Raw genomic sequence first — 16603 nt, 5'->3', positions numbered from 1 at the left:
TGTTTATTATTTTTCACTGTTTGACGACCTGTTTCATACCCTGGAGGTATATCTCCAGATCATATAAAACTAATACTTCATTTGCCACGACTTCCAAGTGCACCTAGGAACATGTCACTCTTCAGTAAAACCTTGGATGAAGCGGCAGGAGGGCATCTAATCCAAACCATGCATTATCAGTAATATATCTCCAAAACAGTGTCAAAAGACGAGCCCGGATAGCACATGACAATCTACGTGTGACATGATAAAACAATAGTCAGAATACCCGGGAGAAACAAGGAATTAAAAGACACACAATCCTAGGGAGTCGTCAACGTACTAAAATAAAAGCGCCAAAAAAATTGGTATATGCATGCGTATTAGAATACAGAGATATGTAAAAAGGCAGAATACGACGCTGCGATCGGCGACGTCTATATAACACAACAAATGTCTGGCGCAGTTGTTAGATCGGTTACTGCTGCTGTAGTGGCAGGTCATCATGATTTAAGTGAGCTTGAACTTGGTGTTATAATCGGCGCACGAGCGATAAAGTGGGGATTTTCACGTACGACCATTTCACGATTGAACCGTGAATATCAGGAATCCGGGAATCATCAAATCTCCGACATCGCTGTGGCCGGAAAAAGATCCCGAAAGAAACAAATATGCTGCAAGAACGTGACCAACGACGACTGAATCGAATCGTTGAACGTGACAGAAGTGGAACCCTCCAGCAAATTGCTGCAGATTTCACTGCTGGGCCATCAACAAGTGTCAGTGTGCGAACGATTCAACGAAACACCATCGATATGAGCTTTCGGAGCCGTAGGCCCATTCGTGTACCCTTGATGAGTGCACGGCACAAAGCTTTATCCTTCGTCTGGGCCCATCAACACCGACATTGGACTGTCGATGACGAAACATGTTGCCTGGTTGAACTAGCCTCGTTTCAACTTGTATCGAGCGGATAGACTTGTACGGTTATGGAGACAACTTCATGAATCCATGGATCCTGAATGTTAGCAGGGGACTGTTCAAGCTCGTAGAAACATATTGCCCGGTGGGACAAGTCTCGTTTCAAATTGTATCGAGCGGATGGACTTGTACAGTTATGGAGACACTCCATGGATCCTGCATGTTAGCAGGGGAATGTTCAAGCTCGTGGAAGCTCTGTAATGGAGTGGGGCTTGTGCAGTTGGTGTTATATGGGACCCATGATACGTCTTGTCTTGTGACAGCGAGAGCGAGAGCACCAGCAGCAGCACAGTACTGTTTGTATAAAGCGTTTATTTTGCATTTTGTTTACGACCTTCCACTAAGGAAGGGATTCTATTTGTGTTTATCTGCTCTGCATAGTAACTAACAGTTCTTGATAAAACTTTACGTAGTTTTCGTGTTAGATTTCTTAGTGTTTTCTTGATCGTTTAGAACAGAAAGCGCCCTAAAACCGTCATTTGTTTGTTTCGCGGCCGTTAGCCACTAGTCACTTGAATCAGCAGTTGTCTTGTGACAGCGAGAGCGAGAGCACCAGCAGCAGCACAGTACTGTTTGTATAAAGCGTTTATTTTGCATTTTGTTTACGACCTTCCACTAAGGAAGGGATTATATTTGTGTTTATCTGCTCTGCATAGTAACTAACAGTTCTTGATAAAACTTTACGTAGTTTTCGTGTTAGATTTCTTAGTGTTTTCTTGATCGTTTAGAACAGAAAGCGCCCTAAAACCGTCATTTGTTTGTTTCGCGGCCGTTAGCCACTAGTCACTTGAATCAGCAGTTGTCTTGTGACAGCGAGAGCGAGAGCACCAGCAGCAGCACAGTACTGTTTGTATAAAGCGTTTATTTTGCATTTTGTTTACGACCTTCCACTAAGGAAGGGATTCTATTTGTGTTTATCTGCTCTGCATAGTAACTAACAGTTCTTGATAAAACTTTACGTAGTTTTCGTGTTAGATTTCTTAGTGTTTTCTTGATCGTTTAGAACAGAAAGCGCCCTAAAACCGTCTTTGTTTGTTTCGCGGCCGTTAGCCACTAGTCACTTGAATCAGCAGTTGTCTTGTGACAGCCAGAGCGAGAGCACCAGCAGCAGCGAGTACTGTTTGTATAAAGCGTTTTTGTACTTATTTGCTGCGCTTAGCTTTTAAATAGTTTTTCTGGCAAAACCTAGCGTAGTTTTCGCGTCTCGTATTTCAGTGAGTGTTTCTTGATTATCAGAGTAGCTCATCAGAAGATTATCTTGGGAATTTGTCACCGTATAGGGTAGGGTAAACATAGTCATGTGTAGGGACTGTGGTTGTTGTGAGCGGACGCAAGGAGAATTGGCCACTCTTCGGGGGCAGGTGGAGGCTTTGTCTGTTAGGCTCATCGAGCTCGAGGCGCAGGCGTCGGCTCGTAGTGGCGTTGGGGCAACTGTGGTGAGACCTATGCCTACTTCGGTGGCCTTGGAATCACATGGAACCCCTGATGTCGCTGCGTCTTCCGGCAGTGAGCATCTTACCGGTCAGCCATCACTCCAGGGTGAATGGCGGACAGTGGTGGGCTCTCGCGTGCCTGGCCGAAAGGCGAAGGTGGGATCTGGCCGCGTGGCAGCTGCCTTACCCCTTTCCAACAGGTACGGGGTGCTTCCTAGTGGTGATGACATCGTTTCCGAGCCACCACAGGATGCCTCGCCTGTTGGGCCAGTGGCCGATTCTCCGGCAGGGTCCCGACAGTCACAGAGGGCGGGCCTATTAGTTATAGGGAGCTCCAACGTTAGGCGGGTTATGGAGCCCCTCAGGAAAATAGTGGGTAGGTCGGGGAAGAATGCCAGTGTGCACTCGGTGTGCTTGCCGGGGGGTCTCGTCCGTAATGTGGAGGAGGCCCTTCCGGCAGCTATTGAACGCACTGGGTGTGACCGGCTGCAGATAGTAGCACATGTCGGAACGAATGACGCCTGCCGCTTGGGTTCTGAGGCCATCCTTGGTTCCTTCCGGCGGCTGGCTGATTTGGTGAAGACAACCAGCATCGCACGCGGAGTGCAAGCTGAGCTTAATATCTGCAGCATAGTGCCCAGAGTCGATCGCGGTCCTCTGGTTTGGAGCCGTGTGGAGGGTCTAAACCAGAGGCTCAGACGACTCTGCGACTATAATGGTTGCAAATTCATCGACCTCCGTTATTGGGTGGAGAACTGTAGGGCCCCCCTAGACAGGTCAGGCGTGCACTACACACCGGAAGCAGCTACTAGGGTAGCAGAGTACGTGTGGCGTGCACACGGGGGTTTTTTAGGTTAGAGGGACCCCCCCCCCCCCCCTTGGGCGAAACGATAAAATACCTGACGGCTTACCAGAGAGGACATTATCATCGTTGATAAAGAACGTCCGTCCTCAGAGACCAAAAACAGGAAAAGTTAACGTAATATTGGTAAACTGCAGGAGTATCCAGGGCAAGGTTCCTGAATTAGTATCTCTTATTGAAGGAAATAGTGCGCATATAGTATTAGGAACGGAAAGTTGGTTAAAACCGGAAGTGAACAGTAACGAAATCCTAGACACAGAATGGAATATATACCGCAAGGATAGGATAAACGCCAATGGTGGAGGAGTATTTATAGCAGTAAAGAATTCAATAATATCCAGTGAAGTTATTAGCGAATGCGAATGTGAAATAATCTGGGTTAAGCTAAGTATCAAAGGTGGGTCAGATATGATAGTCGGATGCTTCTATAGACCACCTGCATCAGCAACCGTAGTAGTTGAGCGCCTCAGAGAGAACCTGCAGGACGTCGTGAAGAAGTTTCGTGATCATACTATTGTAATAGGGGGAGACTTCAATCTACCAGGTATAGAATGGGATAGTCACACAATCAGAACTGGAGCCAGGGACAGAGACTCTTGTGACATTATCCTGACTGCCTTGTCCGAGAATTACTTCGAGCAGATAGTTAGAGAACCAACTCGTGAAGATAACGTTTTAGACCTCATAGCAACAAATAGACCGGAACTTTTCGACTCCGTGAATGTAGAAGAGGGTATCAGTGATCATAAGTCAGTGGTTGCATCAATGACTACAAGTGTAATAAGAAATGCCAAGAAAGGAAGGAAAATATATTTGCTTAACAAGAGTGATAGGGCACAAATCGCAGAATATCTGAGTGACCACCATCAAACGTTCATTTCTGAGGAAGAGGATGTGGAACAAAAATGGAAAAAATTCAGAAACATCGTCCAGTACGCCTTAGATAAGTTCGTACCGACTAAGGTCCAAAGCGAGGGGAAAGATCCACCGTGGTATAACAATCATGTACGAAAGGTACTACGGAAACAAAGAAAGCTTCATCATAGGTTTAAGAGTAGTCGAATCATAGCTGATAAGGAAAAGCTGAACGAAGCGAAAAAGAGCGTAAAGAGAGCAACGAGAGAAGCATTCAACGAATTCGAACATAAAACATTGGCAAACAATCTAAACAAGAACCCTAAAAAGTTTTGGTCATATGTAAAATCGGTAAGCGGATCTAAATCCCCTATTCAGTCACTCGTTGACCACGATGGCACCGAAACAGAGGACGACCGAAGAAAGGCAGAAATACTGAATTCAGTGTTCCGAAACTGTTTCACTGCGGAAAATCGTAACACGGTCCCTGACTTCAGCCGTCGCACGGACGCCAAAATGGAAAATATTGAAATAAACGATATCGGAATTGAAAAACAACTGCTATCACTTAGTAGCGGAAAAGCATCCGGACCAGACGAGATACCCTTAAGATTCTACAGTGATTATGCTAAAGAACTTGCCCCCTTTCTATCAGCAATTTATCGTAGATCGCTGGAAGAACGTAAAGTACCTAGCGACTGGAAGAAAGCGCAGGTCGTTCCCATTTTCAAGAAGGGTCATAAATCAGATGCGAATAATTATAGGCCTATTTCGCTTACGTCAATCTGTTGTAGAATAATGGAACATGTTTTGTGTTCTCGTATTATGACGTTCTTAGATAATACAAATCTCCTTCATCATAACCAACATGGATTCCGCAAACAGAGATCATGTGAAACTCAGCTCGCCCTATTTGCCCAAGAAATTCACAGTGCCGTAGACACTGGCGAGCAGATTGATGCCGTATTCCTGGACTTCAGGAAGGCATTTGATACGGTTCCGCACTTACGTTTAATGAAAAAAATACGAGCTTACGGAATATCGGACCAGGTTTGTGATTGGATTCAGGATTTCCTAGAAGAAAGAACACAACATGTCATTCTTAACGGTTCAAAATCTGCAGATGTAGAGGTAATTTCGGGAGTACCGCAAGGAAGCGTGATAGGACCTTTATTGTTTACAATATACATAAATGACTTAGTTGACAACATCGGTAGCTCCGTGAGGCTATTTGCAGATGACACGGTTGTCTACAAGAAAGTAGCAACATCAGAAGACTCGTACGTACTCCAGGAAGACCTGCAGAGGATTAATGCATGGTGCGACAGCTGGCAGCTTTCCCTAAACGTAGATAAATGTAATATAATGCGCATACATAGGGGCAGAAATCCATTCCAGTACGATTATGCCATAGGTGGTAAATCACTGGAAGCGGTAACGACCGTAAAATACTTAGGAGTTACTATCCGGAGCGATCTGAAGTGGAATGATCACATAAAACAAATAGTGGGAAAAGCAGGCGCCAGGTTGAGATTCATAGGAAGAATTCTAAGAAAATGTGACTCATCGACGAAAGAAGTAGCTTACAAAACGCTTGTTCGTCCGATTCTTGAGTATTGCTCATCAGTATGGGACCCTTACCAGGTTGGATTAATAGAAGAGATAGACATGATCCAGCGAAAAGCAGCGCGATTCGTCATGGGGACATTTAGTCAGCGCGAGAGCGTTACGGAGATGCTGAACAAGCTCCAGTGGCGGACACTTCAAGAAAGGCGTTACGCAATACGGAGAGGTTTATTATCGAAATTACGAGAGAGCACATTACGGGAAGATATGGGCAACATATTACTACCGCCCACATATATCTCGCGTAATGATCACAACGAAAAGATCCGAGAAATTAGAGCAAATACGGAGACTTACAAGCAGTCGTTCTTCCCACGCACAATTCGTGAATGGAACAGGGAAGGGGGGATCAGATAGTGGTACAATAAGTACCCTCCGCCACACACCGTAAGGTGGCTCGCGGAGTATAGATGTAGATGTAGATGTAGATGTAGATACGACTCTGACAGGTGACATGTACGTAAGCATCCTGTCTGATCACCTGCATCCATTCATCTCCATTGTGCAGTCCAACGGACTTGGGCAATACCATCAGGAGAATGCGACACGCCACACATCCCGAATTGTTACAAAGTTGGTCCAGGAACGCTCTTCTGAGTTTCAACGCTTCCGCAGGCCACCAAACTTCCCAAACATGAACATTATTGACCATATCTGGGCTGCCTTGCAACCTACTGTTCAGAAGAGATTTCCACCCACTCGTTCTCTTACGGATTTATGGACAGCCCTGCAGGGTTCGTGGTGTCCGTTCCCTCCAGCAGTATTTCAGACGTTAGTCGAGTTCATGCCACGTCGTGCTGCGGCACTTGTGCGTGGTCGCGGGGGCCCTACACGGTATTAGGCAGGTGAACGTTTCTTTGTCTCTTCAGTGTATATGGGCAGTCGTCAGATAGAAATGCATGTTACAGCGCTAGCTACACACTGAATACTGTGAAGTCAACCACGCGTCACCCCATCGCGGGTTGAAGATTGCGACATCTAGCAGTAGAAACCAAATTAAAAGGACACGCCGACTGGACCCTGGAAATCGCAGTAACAAAATGGATCTCAGTGATAAATAACAATCCAATAAAAGAGGCAGAAAATATTATCAGTTTCGCGTATGAGAAGTAAGATACACTTAAAATTACTTACAGCTGAGGAAACTGATCTACCTGGTTAGATCCATAACCAGATAACACAGCCCGACTAAAGTTGTAGTCCTTGATGTCCTAGTGTATTAAACCAATAAAACTGTGAAATATATAGTGTGTTTTGTTGTGACTTGAGACAACCAAACATCTCGAAAACGACGCACCGTACAAAAAATATGTTCTAGGTGAAAAGTTAATATAAGTAAAGTGGGCGTTGTTTGTACCACAATCTGCCACCTCGTAACCACCATAATACCCCATTTTTGCTGCATATTCTGGCTCTGCGCCAAAAAATACATACAGTTTACTCAAACTATTGTTTTCCGTTAGTGGTAGATGGCGCTGTAACCGACAAATATGAAATGTACTTGTTTTTGCGATTAATAAACGGCTCTACTTTTCATTTACGATGTAAATGTGAACCCGTGACAGAACAGGCTCCAGAGATGAGTGGTGCCGAGGCAGTGGGGTGTTCCGCGTGCGTGGAGGGTGAGCGATGGGCCGAGCGAGAGAGTGTTTTACACGATAGGTGTGTATCCATGGCAGGTGGGTCCGTCAATATCAATTCATAGACATATTACTACTCGACCACGATATTACCGCACTTGGCCTCCCTTGGCACTCATCGGAAATATGCGGGGACGTTACAGTAAACGAGTACGGTGGTGACTAAGGAAAACGCATTGCGCTCTGATTGCTTTCAGGACACTTGTGCACCAACTATCAAGAGGTTTAGCACATGTCCTCGTAAGATATCACGATGGCAGCTCGCGATTGGCTGACCGAAGCGCCCTCAGCCCCAGACGCAATAATATAGTGATCGACTAATACCTTATTACAATGGTTGTGGTTTGTATTTCACAGGCAGCCGCGTAGAAACCGCGCGAGAGTTATGACGGTTGGCTGGAAACAAACACCGAAATCAGTCACCCCGGTGGCAGGATTCGGGGGCGGCCACCGAAATCAAGCATTCCAATGGTTTGAAGACGCACCAAGATCAGCACCGCAGGAAACAGAAAGCTACGTTACCATACGAGAAGCTTATTTGCCAGAAATGTCTAGCCATATTATTTGTATTATATAATCACATTTGCAACATTCAAGAGACGTTTCAACATTAATAGCAACCGTCAGAATACAAAGGGTAACATTTACATCCTCAATGAAATGTAGGATCAAATACGTCGGTTCTTAATTGCAGAAACAGGCACACTTGATATTTGTCGACTACATCGCCGTTTACCACGAACGGAAAACAGTAGTTTGAGTAAACCGTACGTATTTTTGGCGTAGAATGCGAATATGCAATAAGAATGGGTAAGGGGGAGGGAGGGAGGGGGGATGAGTCGATTTGAAAATACGAAACTGACCTCCCTGGCGGGAGGGGTGGTTAGGAGTGGGCCAGTTGCAGCACAAACGATGCCCACTTTACTTGTGTTAACGTGTGACCTAGAACATCGTTTTCGCACGATGCTTCATTTTCGAGATATCTAGTTGTCTCGAGTTAAAATAAACACCCTGTGCATATAAATGATCTAGTAGAAAGTGTTGGAAGCTCCGTAACGCTGTTCGCAGATTTTGCGGTTGTCTGCGAGAAGGCAGCAATACCAGAAGGCTGTAGCCATTTGCAAAAGGACCTGCAGAGGGCTGATTAGCTCTGGCAGTTGTCCCTTAACGCAGATAAATGTAATATAATGCACATGTATAAGAGAAGGAGTCCTCTACTGTATAATTACACCATTGATCTCAAATTTCTGGAGACAGTATCTCCCGTAAAATATCTAGGAGTAACCATACGGAGCGACCTCAACTGGAATAACCACTAAAACAAACATCAGGAGAGGTATATGCTAGAGTGAGATCCATGGAAAGAAGGTTAAGGAAATGTAACTCATCCACGAAGAAAGTGGCTTATAAGGTGCTTATCCGACCTCTCCTTGAGTATTTCTCATCTCTCTGGGACCCTTACCAGGTAGGACTAACACTAGAGACAGAGAAGCCCCGACCAAGAGCAGTGCGTTTCGTCACAGGGTCCTTTACCTGCGTGAAAGCGTTACAGAGGCGCTCGGCAAACTCCACTCGTGGGCGCTAAAAGAGGAGCGGTGTGCGCCACGGATTGGTTTAGGCATACTATTGAAATTCCGAGAAAAGTATGTCCCGGGAAGAGTCGGCCAACGTATTACTTTCCCCCACATGCGTCTCGCAAAATGATCTCGACGAGAATATTCGAGAAATTAGATCTAATACTGAGGTTTACCGACAATGATTCTCCTCAAGCGCTATTCGCGAATGGAACAAGAAAGGGGGGGTGGGAGATCAGATAGTGGCACCAGAAGTACCCTCCGCCATACACCGTCAGGTGGCTTGCAGAATACTGATTTAGTTGTAGATATAGTCAACAAAACGCAACAATTGTCGTACACTAGAACAGACGCGCAGAGATTCCTTCAGATTATTAACTACCATGAAATGTCAGAAACCTGAACAGTCTCATGAAATTCTGATATGTCGGTTGTTTACCATGATCACGTAAGATCTATGGACAATGCCTTCGGAAAAAATAATCTGGAGTCTCTTACATTTTAAACGTGCAACTATCGTACGACAGAGTTTTTATTTTATTTTATGTTATTTTCTGTAATACTCGATCTTCACTGCAAGTACTTGCTGGAACGTATATTGTACTTTGACCGCAGTTGGCTTTATAAGATAAAAATGTTTTATCACTGCTCGACATTCGTTTTTATCAGTTTTTTTTTATAGAGCGCGTGACACACATCACTTAAGACCAACAAAGAAATGGGCATCGGATCAGTTTCAAGAAAACATGGCAAGATAATTACGCTTCCCAAAGCTCATCAACGCAATTCCGTAGAATTTTTTTTCCGGTGATTTATTTGTTGTTGCACTTCTTCAAGTAACCCAGTCCACAGCACGGACTTAAACCATCGGTACCATGTATAAATTAATGCAAACTAAATTTGTCAATCTGTCTTCATACGTTTTGCGTGTGGTATTCAGAGAAGATTTTTCTTTAGTTGTGGTTAATGTCCCACCAGCTTTATGTCACAAGGAGCGAATCATTTATTCCGGGATTCTCCCAGCAAGCATTGGCACAGAGTGGTTTATCGAAGCCACAGAAAAGTGTGCCAGCGACACCAAAGCAACGTTATAACGACGAGTATCTGTGTACGGACCTTTAAAGACCCAATGATTATTTCATTTAAAAAATATAGCGTTAATTAGTGATAGGGAGAAAGTCCCTGGAAGATTATATTTCTGTATAGTACAACGCGGCTTCCTTAAATATGCAGATAAGGAATTCTATTCCTGATAAAACATTTGCTGTTAAATTTTTCACTAATAGGCGGCGCCGTAGCAGTCCTATAGCATGTACCCCTATTATAAAGTACTTGCAGTGACGGGAATGGGAAGTGTTACTCCATGAATACCTTGACCGAACGTTACCAAACTCATGATTCAGTATTTCCATGCCTAAACTAAACTTTCATTCTTATGCGATTTTATTTTCAGTATAGATTAAAAGCCCTTCCTATAGCCGGAGAACGGGGTGAGTACGTGGTACGCGTTCGTGGAGACAGAAAAGAATGGTTTTTATTTAGGGCAAAATTCGGTGTTACTTTTTACCAGATCCGGTGTTATTTTTTGCCAAATTCGTTGTTAGCTTTTTTGCCCAATTCAGTGTCGTTTGTCAAATTTGATGTTTTTTTTCGTCAGATTCTGTGTTTTCTGCTACATTCCGTGTTGTTTTTGCTACTTCCGATGCTATTTTCATCGTCACATCAAAGTTCGTTACGCGGGAAATGAACATCAGTTTGAAATTATACATGAACCTCAGCCTTAAGAAAATTACTCGTAGAAGCGGAAATGCAGTTTAATACTCAGTAACTATAAGTTACGAATATTAGTAAACTATTTTATATGACAAAATTACAAATTTCACGAAATCCCGTAAAAACCACCGATTTTGCGTTATTTCGCTTAAAACCGCTACTTTCGTGTTACCGTTTTTGAGAAATTTTCCTTTCTCTATCTACTAGGGTGAGTCTAACCTATTTGATCTTCTCAGGTGGAGATCGCAATACAGCATTTCCAGACCACGTGCAAGTGCAGCTTATTGCCATCTTTTGGACTTCGGGAAATGTCGAATTATTGTTATGCGGCACGTGGGAGCTTCAGGTCGACGTATCACACAGACAGTTGGCGTGTGTGTAACTGTGTGGCCAAAAGAGTACTCATGGGAAAGAACACAGCAGGAAAATCTTAAGGTTGTTTGGCTGGCGCTGACGAATTGACAGATGTCAATGGCTGAAATCCGGGCGAAGGTTACAGGCGGAATGTCACCACGCACCATTGGTGGCAGATTACTGGCAGCTGATTTGAGATTTCTAGTTGGCAGGCGTGTTTTACCATCGGGACCATAGCATAGACAAAAGAAACATGGGTGGTGTAGAGCCAGAATCAACTGTGACATTGAGTGGTGTCTTATCGGTAGACGTCATGGGCAAAGGTCACTTGAAACAATGACTCTCGAGACCGGTACTTCCTCAACTCCTGGAATCATGGAGTGAGAAGCTACTGAAAACAACAGCAGTATTGATATAGAAATTGCTGAAGCGTGGTTGAGTGATCTCCAGTGTGTAGCAAGAAAGGTGTACCGTTTTGTCGCACCCTCCGTGAATAGGGTACAAAATGGCATATTTTAGCAGGACATTGCAAGACCCGACATTGCAGTTCACACCACGTACGCCTTAAGAAATGTATGCATCTTTTACTGACCTGTCCGTTTCCCTTATTTATCACCTACAGAACATTTCTGGGATGCGATGGGTAGACGTGTACTTCCTTATCAGCCTCTAATCAACCATGACAAAAAATTCCTCAAACTGACATTCTGAGTCCATTTCCTTCTACGCCACAACGAATTTTTTAGATTAGATTAGATTAGATTTACTTTCATTCCAACTGATCCGTAGTGAGGAGGTCCTCCAGGATGTGGAACATGTCAGAAAAACAACAATACATGACAAATATTTACAACTAAAACAAATAAGCTAATGTACCATTCCACAGGTCCCAAGTGGAATGATCGTCATTTTTTAATATACATCAGTGTATTGGTGGTCTCGGGGGCCACACCTCGCACTTACCTGAAATATTTTGCAAACGATTCTAGCATTATAATAAACCCCACTAGAGAGAAAGTCACAGAAGACATTGTTAATGATGTTTTTCAAAATATTATTAATTGGTTCCCTGAAAATGAACACCGCCTTAATTTTGAAAAAGAAAACGCACTATACACAGTTCTGTACAACAAAAAATTATACCAACAGTATTGATGTAGCCCATGAACAGTAAATGCAGTAGAATGGTCCAAATTTTTGGGTGTACTTATTGGTGAAATTTGAACTAAGAGAAGCATATTACTGAAATCGTCAGACAATTAAGTTCTGTTGCTTTTGCTCTTCGTATAATTGCTAGTCTTCGAATTCTGTGGTACGCTCCTATGGAACCAAACTGCTGAGGTCATCGGTCCCTAGGCTTGCACACTACTTAATATAACTTAAACTAACTTACTCCAAGGACAACACACGCACCCATGCCCGTGGGAGGATTCGAACTGGGCGAGCCACGCGAACCGTGGCAAAGTGTCCTAGACCGCGCGGCTACCCCACTTGGCGCTGGTCTTGGAAACAGACGAATTACCGTTATGGCATATTTTGCATATTTCCGCCCAATAATGTATTACTGAATAATTTTCTGGGATAAGTCACCACTTAGAAAGAAGGTACAAATTGCACAAAAGCGAGCAGTAAGAATAATATGTAGTGTTCAAATAGCTCTGAGCACTATGGGACTTAACTACTGAGGTCATCAGTCCCTAGAACTTAGAACTATTTAAACCTAACTGACATAAGGACATCACACACATCCATGAACGAGGCAGGATTCGAACCTATGACCGTAGCGGTTGAGCGGTTCCAGACTATAGCGCCTAGAACCACTCGGCAACCCCGGCCGGCAATATGTAGTGTTCACCCGCGGCATTAATGCAGATACCTCTTCCTAGAGTTATATATTTTAACTGCATCGTCGCAATAAATATATTCGCTAATGAAATTCGTCATAAGTAACCCAGCACAACACTAGAGGAAAAACATAACCTCTATTGACCATTGGCCCAGAAAGAAGTTCAATATACAGCAACAAAACTTTTTTATCGTTTCACCAGGAACACAAAATGTCTGACAGGTAGGAAAGCTAGTTTTAAATGTAAGCTACAAATCCTCTTTCCTGGTCTACGCCCTCTATTCTACGAACGAATTTATATATACTAGTTTTAAATGTAACCCACAAATTCTTTTTCCTGGTCTACGCCTTCTATTCTACGAACGAATTTCTATATAAAAACTAACAGCCTATAAAAAGATTCCTTTCTGTATGTGGGACTGTAAAATAATGTGTTCATTAATGTTAACGTTAGCCATGTATACATACCTTGTAAACTGACTCTTTCCACGACATTTCGAAAGAAGAATCGTCCAAATGATCTATGGAACATGTAACTAATTACGTATGGAGGTTGACATGAGTTCGGAATGGAATAAAAGTTGAATCATTTCATACTTGCTGTGTGATGAACATTTCTACAAAATACGATAAATATAGAACTATTGCTGTATGGTGTAAAATTTTCTCTCGATGTGTTTTGAAAAGGTTGAGCAATGACACTTTGGTGCTACGTGACTTTCCGTCGTACTGCACAGCGATATTAATCTTTCTGCAGTGAACGCTTCTAGCTGGAGGTAGACGCTGAGCTGAAGTTCTATATGTGTACCTAATGAAACAAAGCGAGTTCGATAAAATTGTTCTTATGAGAACTTCAAACGTGTACCTGCAGTTTAGCCCAGGTGTAATTCAATACGGGTCATTAGAAATGTAGATGGACTCATGTCTCGTCGCTCGTTGGTAGTTGCGATGGATAGCTTTGGCAGTACATACAAAAAGCCAGAGGCCCAAAAATCTGTCGTAATTGAGCACGATCTAGAACAGGATAACAACGCGCAAGCTTCTGCACATGACAAATGTGATGCAATTGTATTTTCCAGACGGTAAACGACTTCATAGTGAACATTTATGCTGGGTGCAGTGCCCAGCACATCTCCCTTTCCATCCAGAATGTGCTGCGATCGGCAGTCAGTCACTTTTTCCCGCGTGAATCGACGACGAGCTCGTAGCTCATGGTCACGTGGCACCGGGAAGAAACAGGGGTAGATAGAGATGACGTCCGCCACCATTGGCCATAATGGAAGGAGGTATTTGCTTTCGTGTGTGAGGAACACCAGCTCCACTCCTCTGTATATAGTACCGGGTCTGAAGGCTGTTTCCGTTAGCTGCTAGTCTTCACAGAGAAGAGATATGTATCTTTCGGTACTTTATGCGGAAACTACACCGGGCTACTTGCAGAAAGTTCAGAAATTTTGATTTTTTTCGTTGCTTCTACGGCTTTCCCAGATCTATGAGGTTCTTGGAGAACGAAAATCTCCTCTATAAAAATCAACATGGATTCCGCAAACAGAGATGTTGGGAAACGCAGTTCGCTCTTTTCCTCCGTGAGATCCACAGCGCTGAAGACAATGGCGCTCCGGTTGATACCGTGTTCCTTCATTTCAGGAAGGCATTTGACACCGTCCCGTACTGCCGTTTAGTGAAAAAAAAACGAGCTTATCGAGTATCACGCCATATTAACGACTGGTTTCAGGACTCTCTTGCGGACGGAACTTAACAATTCGCACTTAACGGAACAAAATCGATAGATGCGAAGGTAATTTTTGGAGTACCCCAAGCAAGTATTGTGGAATCATTGGTGTTTATAATGTATATAAATGATCTAGTACAAAGCGTCGTAAGCTCCTTAAGACTGTTCGCAGATAAGGCAGTAGTCTATAGGAAAGTAGCAACGGCAGAAAACGGTATCGATTTGTAGAATGACCTGCAGAGAATTGATGAATGGTGCAGTCTAGTAGTTGACCCTGAACGTGAATAAATATAACATGTCTCACATGCATAGGAAAAGAAAGCCACTACTGTACAACTACAGTATTGATGACAAACTATCGGAAACAGTGTCTACCGTAAAATATCTGGGAGTAACTATCTAGAGCGACCTTAAATGGGATGAGCACATAAAACAAATAATGGGAAAAGCAAACACCAGACTAAGATTCGTAGGAAGAACCTTAAGAAAAAGTAAATCGTCCACGAAGGAAGCGGCTTACAGCGTGTTGTTCCATAGTTTCTTGAGTACTCTTCATCAGTATGGGACCATTACCAGGTAGGACTGATAGAAGAGAGAGGGGGAATACCCAAGGAAGAGTGGCTCGTTTGGTCACGGGATCGCCTAGTCAGGGAGACAGCGTTAAAGAGATGCTTAACTAGCTCAAGTGTCGGATATTACAATAGAGGATTTGTGCTTTACGGAGATGTTTACTATTGAAATTTCGAGAGAACCCTTTCCGGGAAGAATCGGGTAACACATTATTTCCTCCCACAGACGCCTTGCGAAGTGATCAGGACGAGAAAATTCGAGAAATTAGAGCTGATACAGACGCTTACCGATAATCATTCTTCCCACGCACTATTTGCAAGTATAACAGGAAGGGGTGTTAGTTAGTGGTACCAGAAGTAACCTCCGCCACGCACCGTTATGTGGTTTGCAAAGTACGATATAGATGTGGAAAATACCGGATTTCAGGTTTCACAATAATTGGTGGATGGAGTACCCAATAACAAAAAAACAAGTGTAGAATACTGAAGGAGCTAGAAATATGAACACTCCAGTCAAGATCTGTCGAGCAGTTTCAACGTATAACGGTTGCTCCACATTGGCTCAGCATCAGGTGCTACATTTTCAGTTCAGCAGCCGAAGACACATGTAACTACTGACTTTAGCGGACTGCCAGCAGACCGGGCAGCTTTTAAAGTTAATCCTGGGATACGACTGACGTCAGCTATCTGATCTGCTCTTTAATTAACCAAATCCTCAACTCAGCTATCAAAAATGGCTCTAAGCACTATATGACTTAACATCTGAGGTCATCATTCCCCTGGACTTAGAATTAAGCTAAGGACATTACGCACATCCATGCCCGAAGCAGAATTCGAACCTGCGACCGTAGCTGTAGCGCGGTTCCAGACTGAAGAACTCAACTATCGTCGTGATGTTAGAGATCGAGAGAAAGTATGACCGACAGAAGGCCTCTAAGCACAGAAGTCGAGATATTTCTTCTTCTTCTTCAGTGGTTGCAATTCATTGAGCACCACGTTTATTGTTTTATGAAAGCTCATACGACAGTTAGATAACGTCCACATATGACTGGCTACTCTATAAGGGTAAAAAACAATCTTGTAGGAACTTACCATTTCCGTAGCTGAGGGGCTACCAAAATACATGTGCATACGAGAGGTTCCGTACTAATCACGTAGCCTCGCAAAATCCCTTCACTTATAGGGTGCCTTATCGAGTAAAAAGATAACACGAAAGTTATCTCAGCAATAGCGTTGATAATGTCTGTTTCTCCGACACTAAGGTGCTTCAAAGAAACGAACAGGAAAAACCTATTTCAACCGTCGAAAAAACATTTTACGGGGAATATACTGTACATTGAGATTATTGCAAAATAATTATAAAGTCGTCCCAAGTAATAGTA

The 16603-nt window shown here is 43.4% G+C and overlaps 1 protein-coding gene across 2 annotated transcripts in view; it reads right to left on the bottom strand.

Annotated features, from left to right (window-relative positions):
• Window positions 1-16376, bottom strand: part of LOC126095050 (amphoterin-induced protein 1-like) — a 51251-nt gene extending 34875 nt beyond the window's left edge. For both annotated transcript variants that reach the window (XM_049909730.1, XM_049909729.1), the window contains exon 1: window positions 16314-16376. In XM_049909730.1, the coding sequence (XP_049765687.1) occupies window positions 16314-16352 (39 nt within the window). In that variant the 5' untranslated portion in view covers window positions 16353-16376. The remainder of the gene's footprint in view (window positions 1-16313) is intronic.
• Between the last annotated feature and the right edge of the window lie 227 nt (window positions 16377-16603).

The sequence above is a fragment of the Schistocerca cancellata genome, chromosome 8 (genome assembly GCF_023864275.1).
Source record: "Schistocerca cancellata isolate TAMUIC-IGC-003103 chromosome 8, iqSchCanc2.1, whole genome shotgun sequence".
Classification (NCBI taxonomy): domain Eukaryota; kingdom Metazoa; phylum Arthropoda; class Insecta; order Orthoptera; family Acrididae; genus Schistocerca; species Schistocerca cancellata.
Note: the sequence above shows the minus strand (reverse complement) of the source record. Positions and strands in the feature narration are given on the sequence as shown.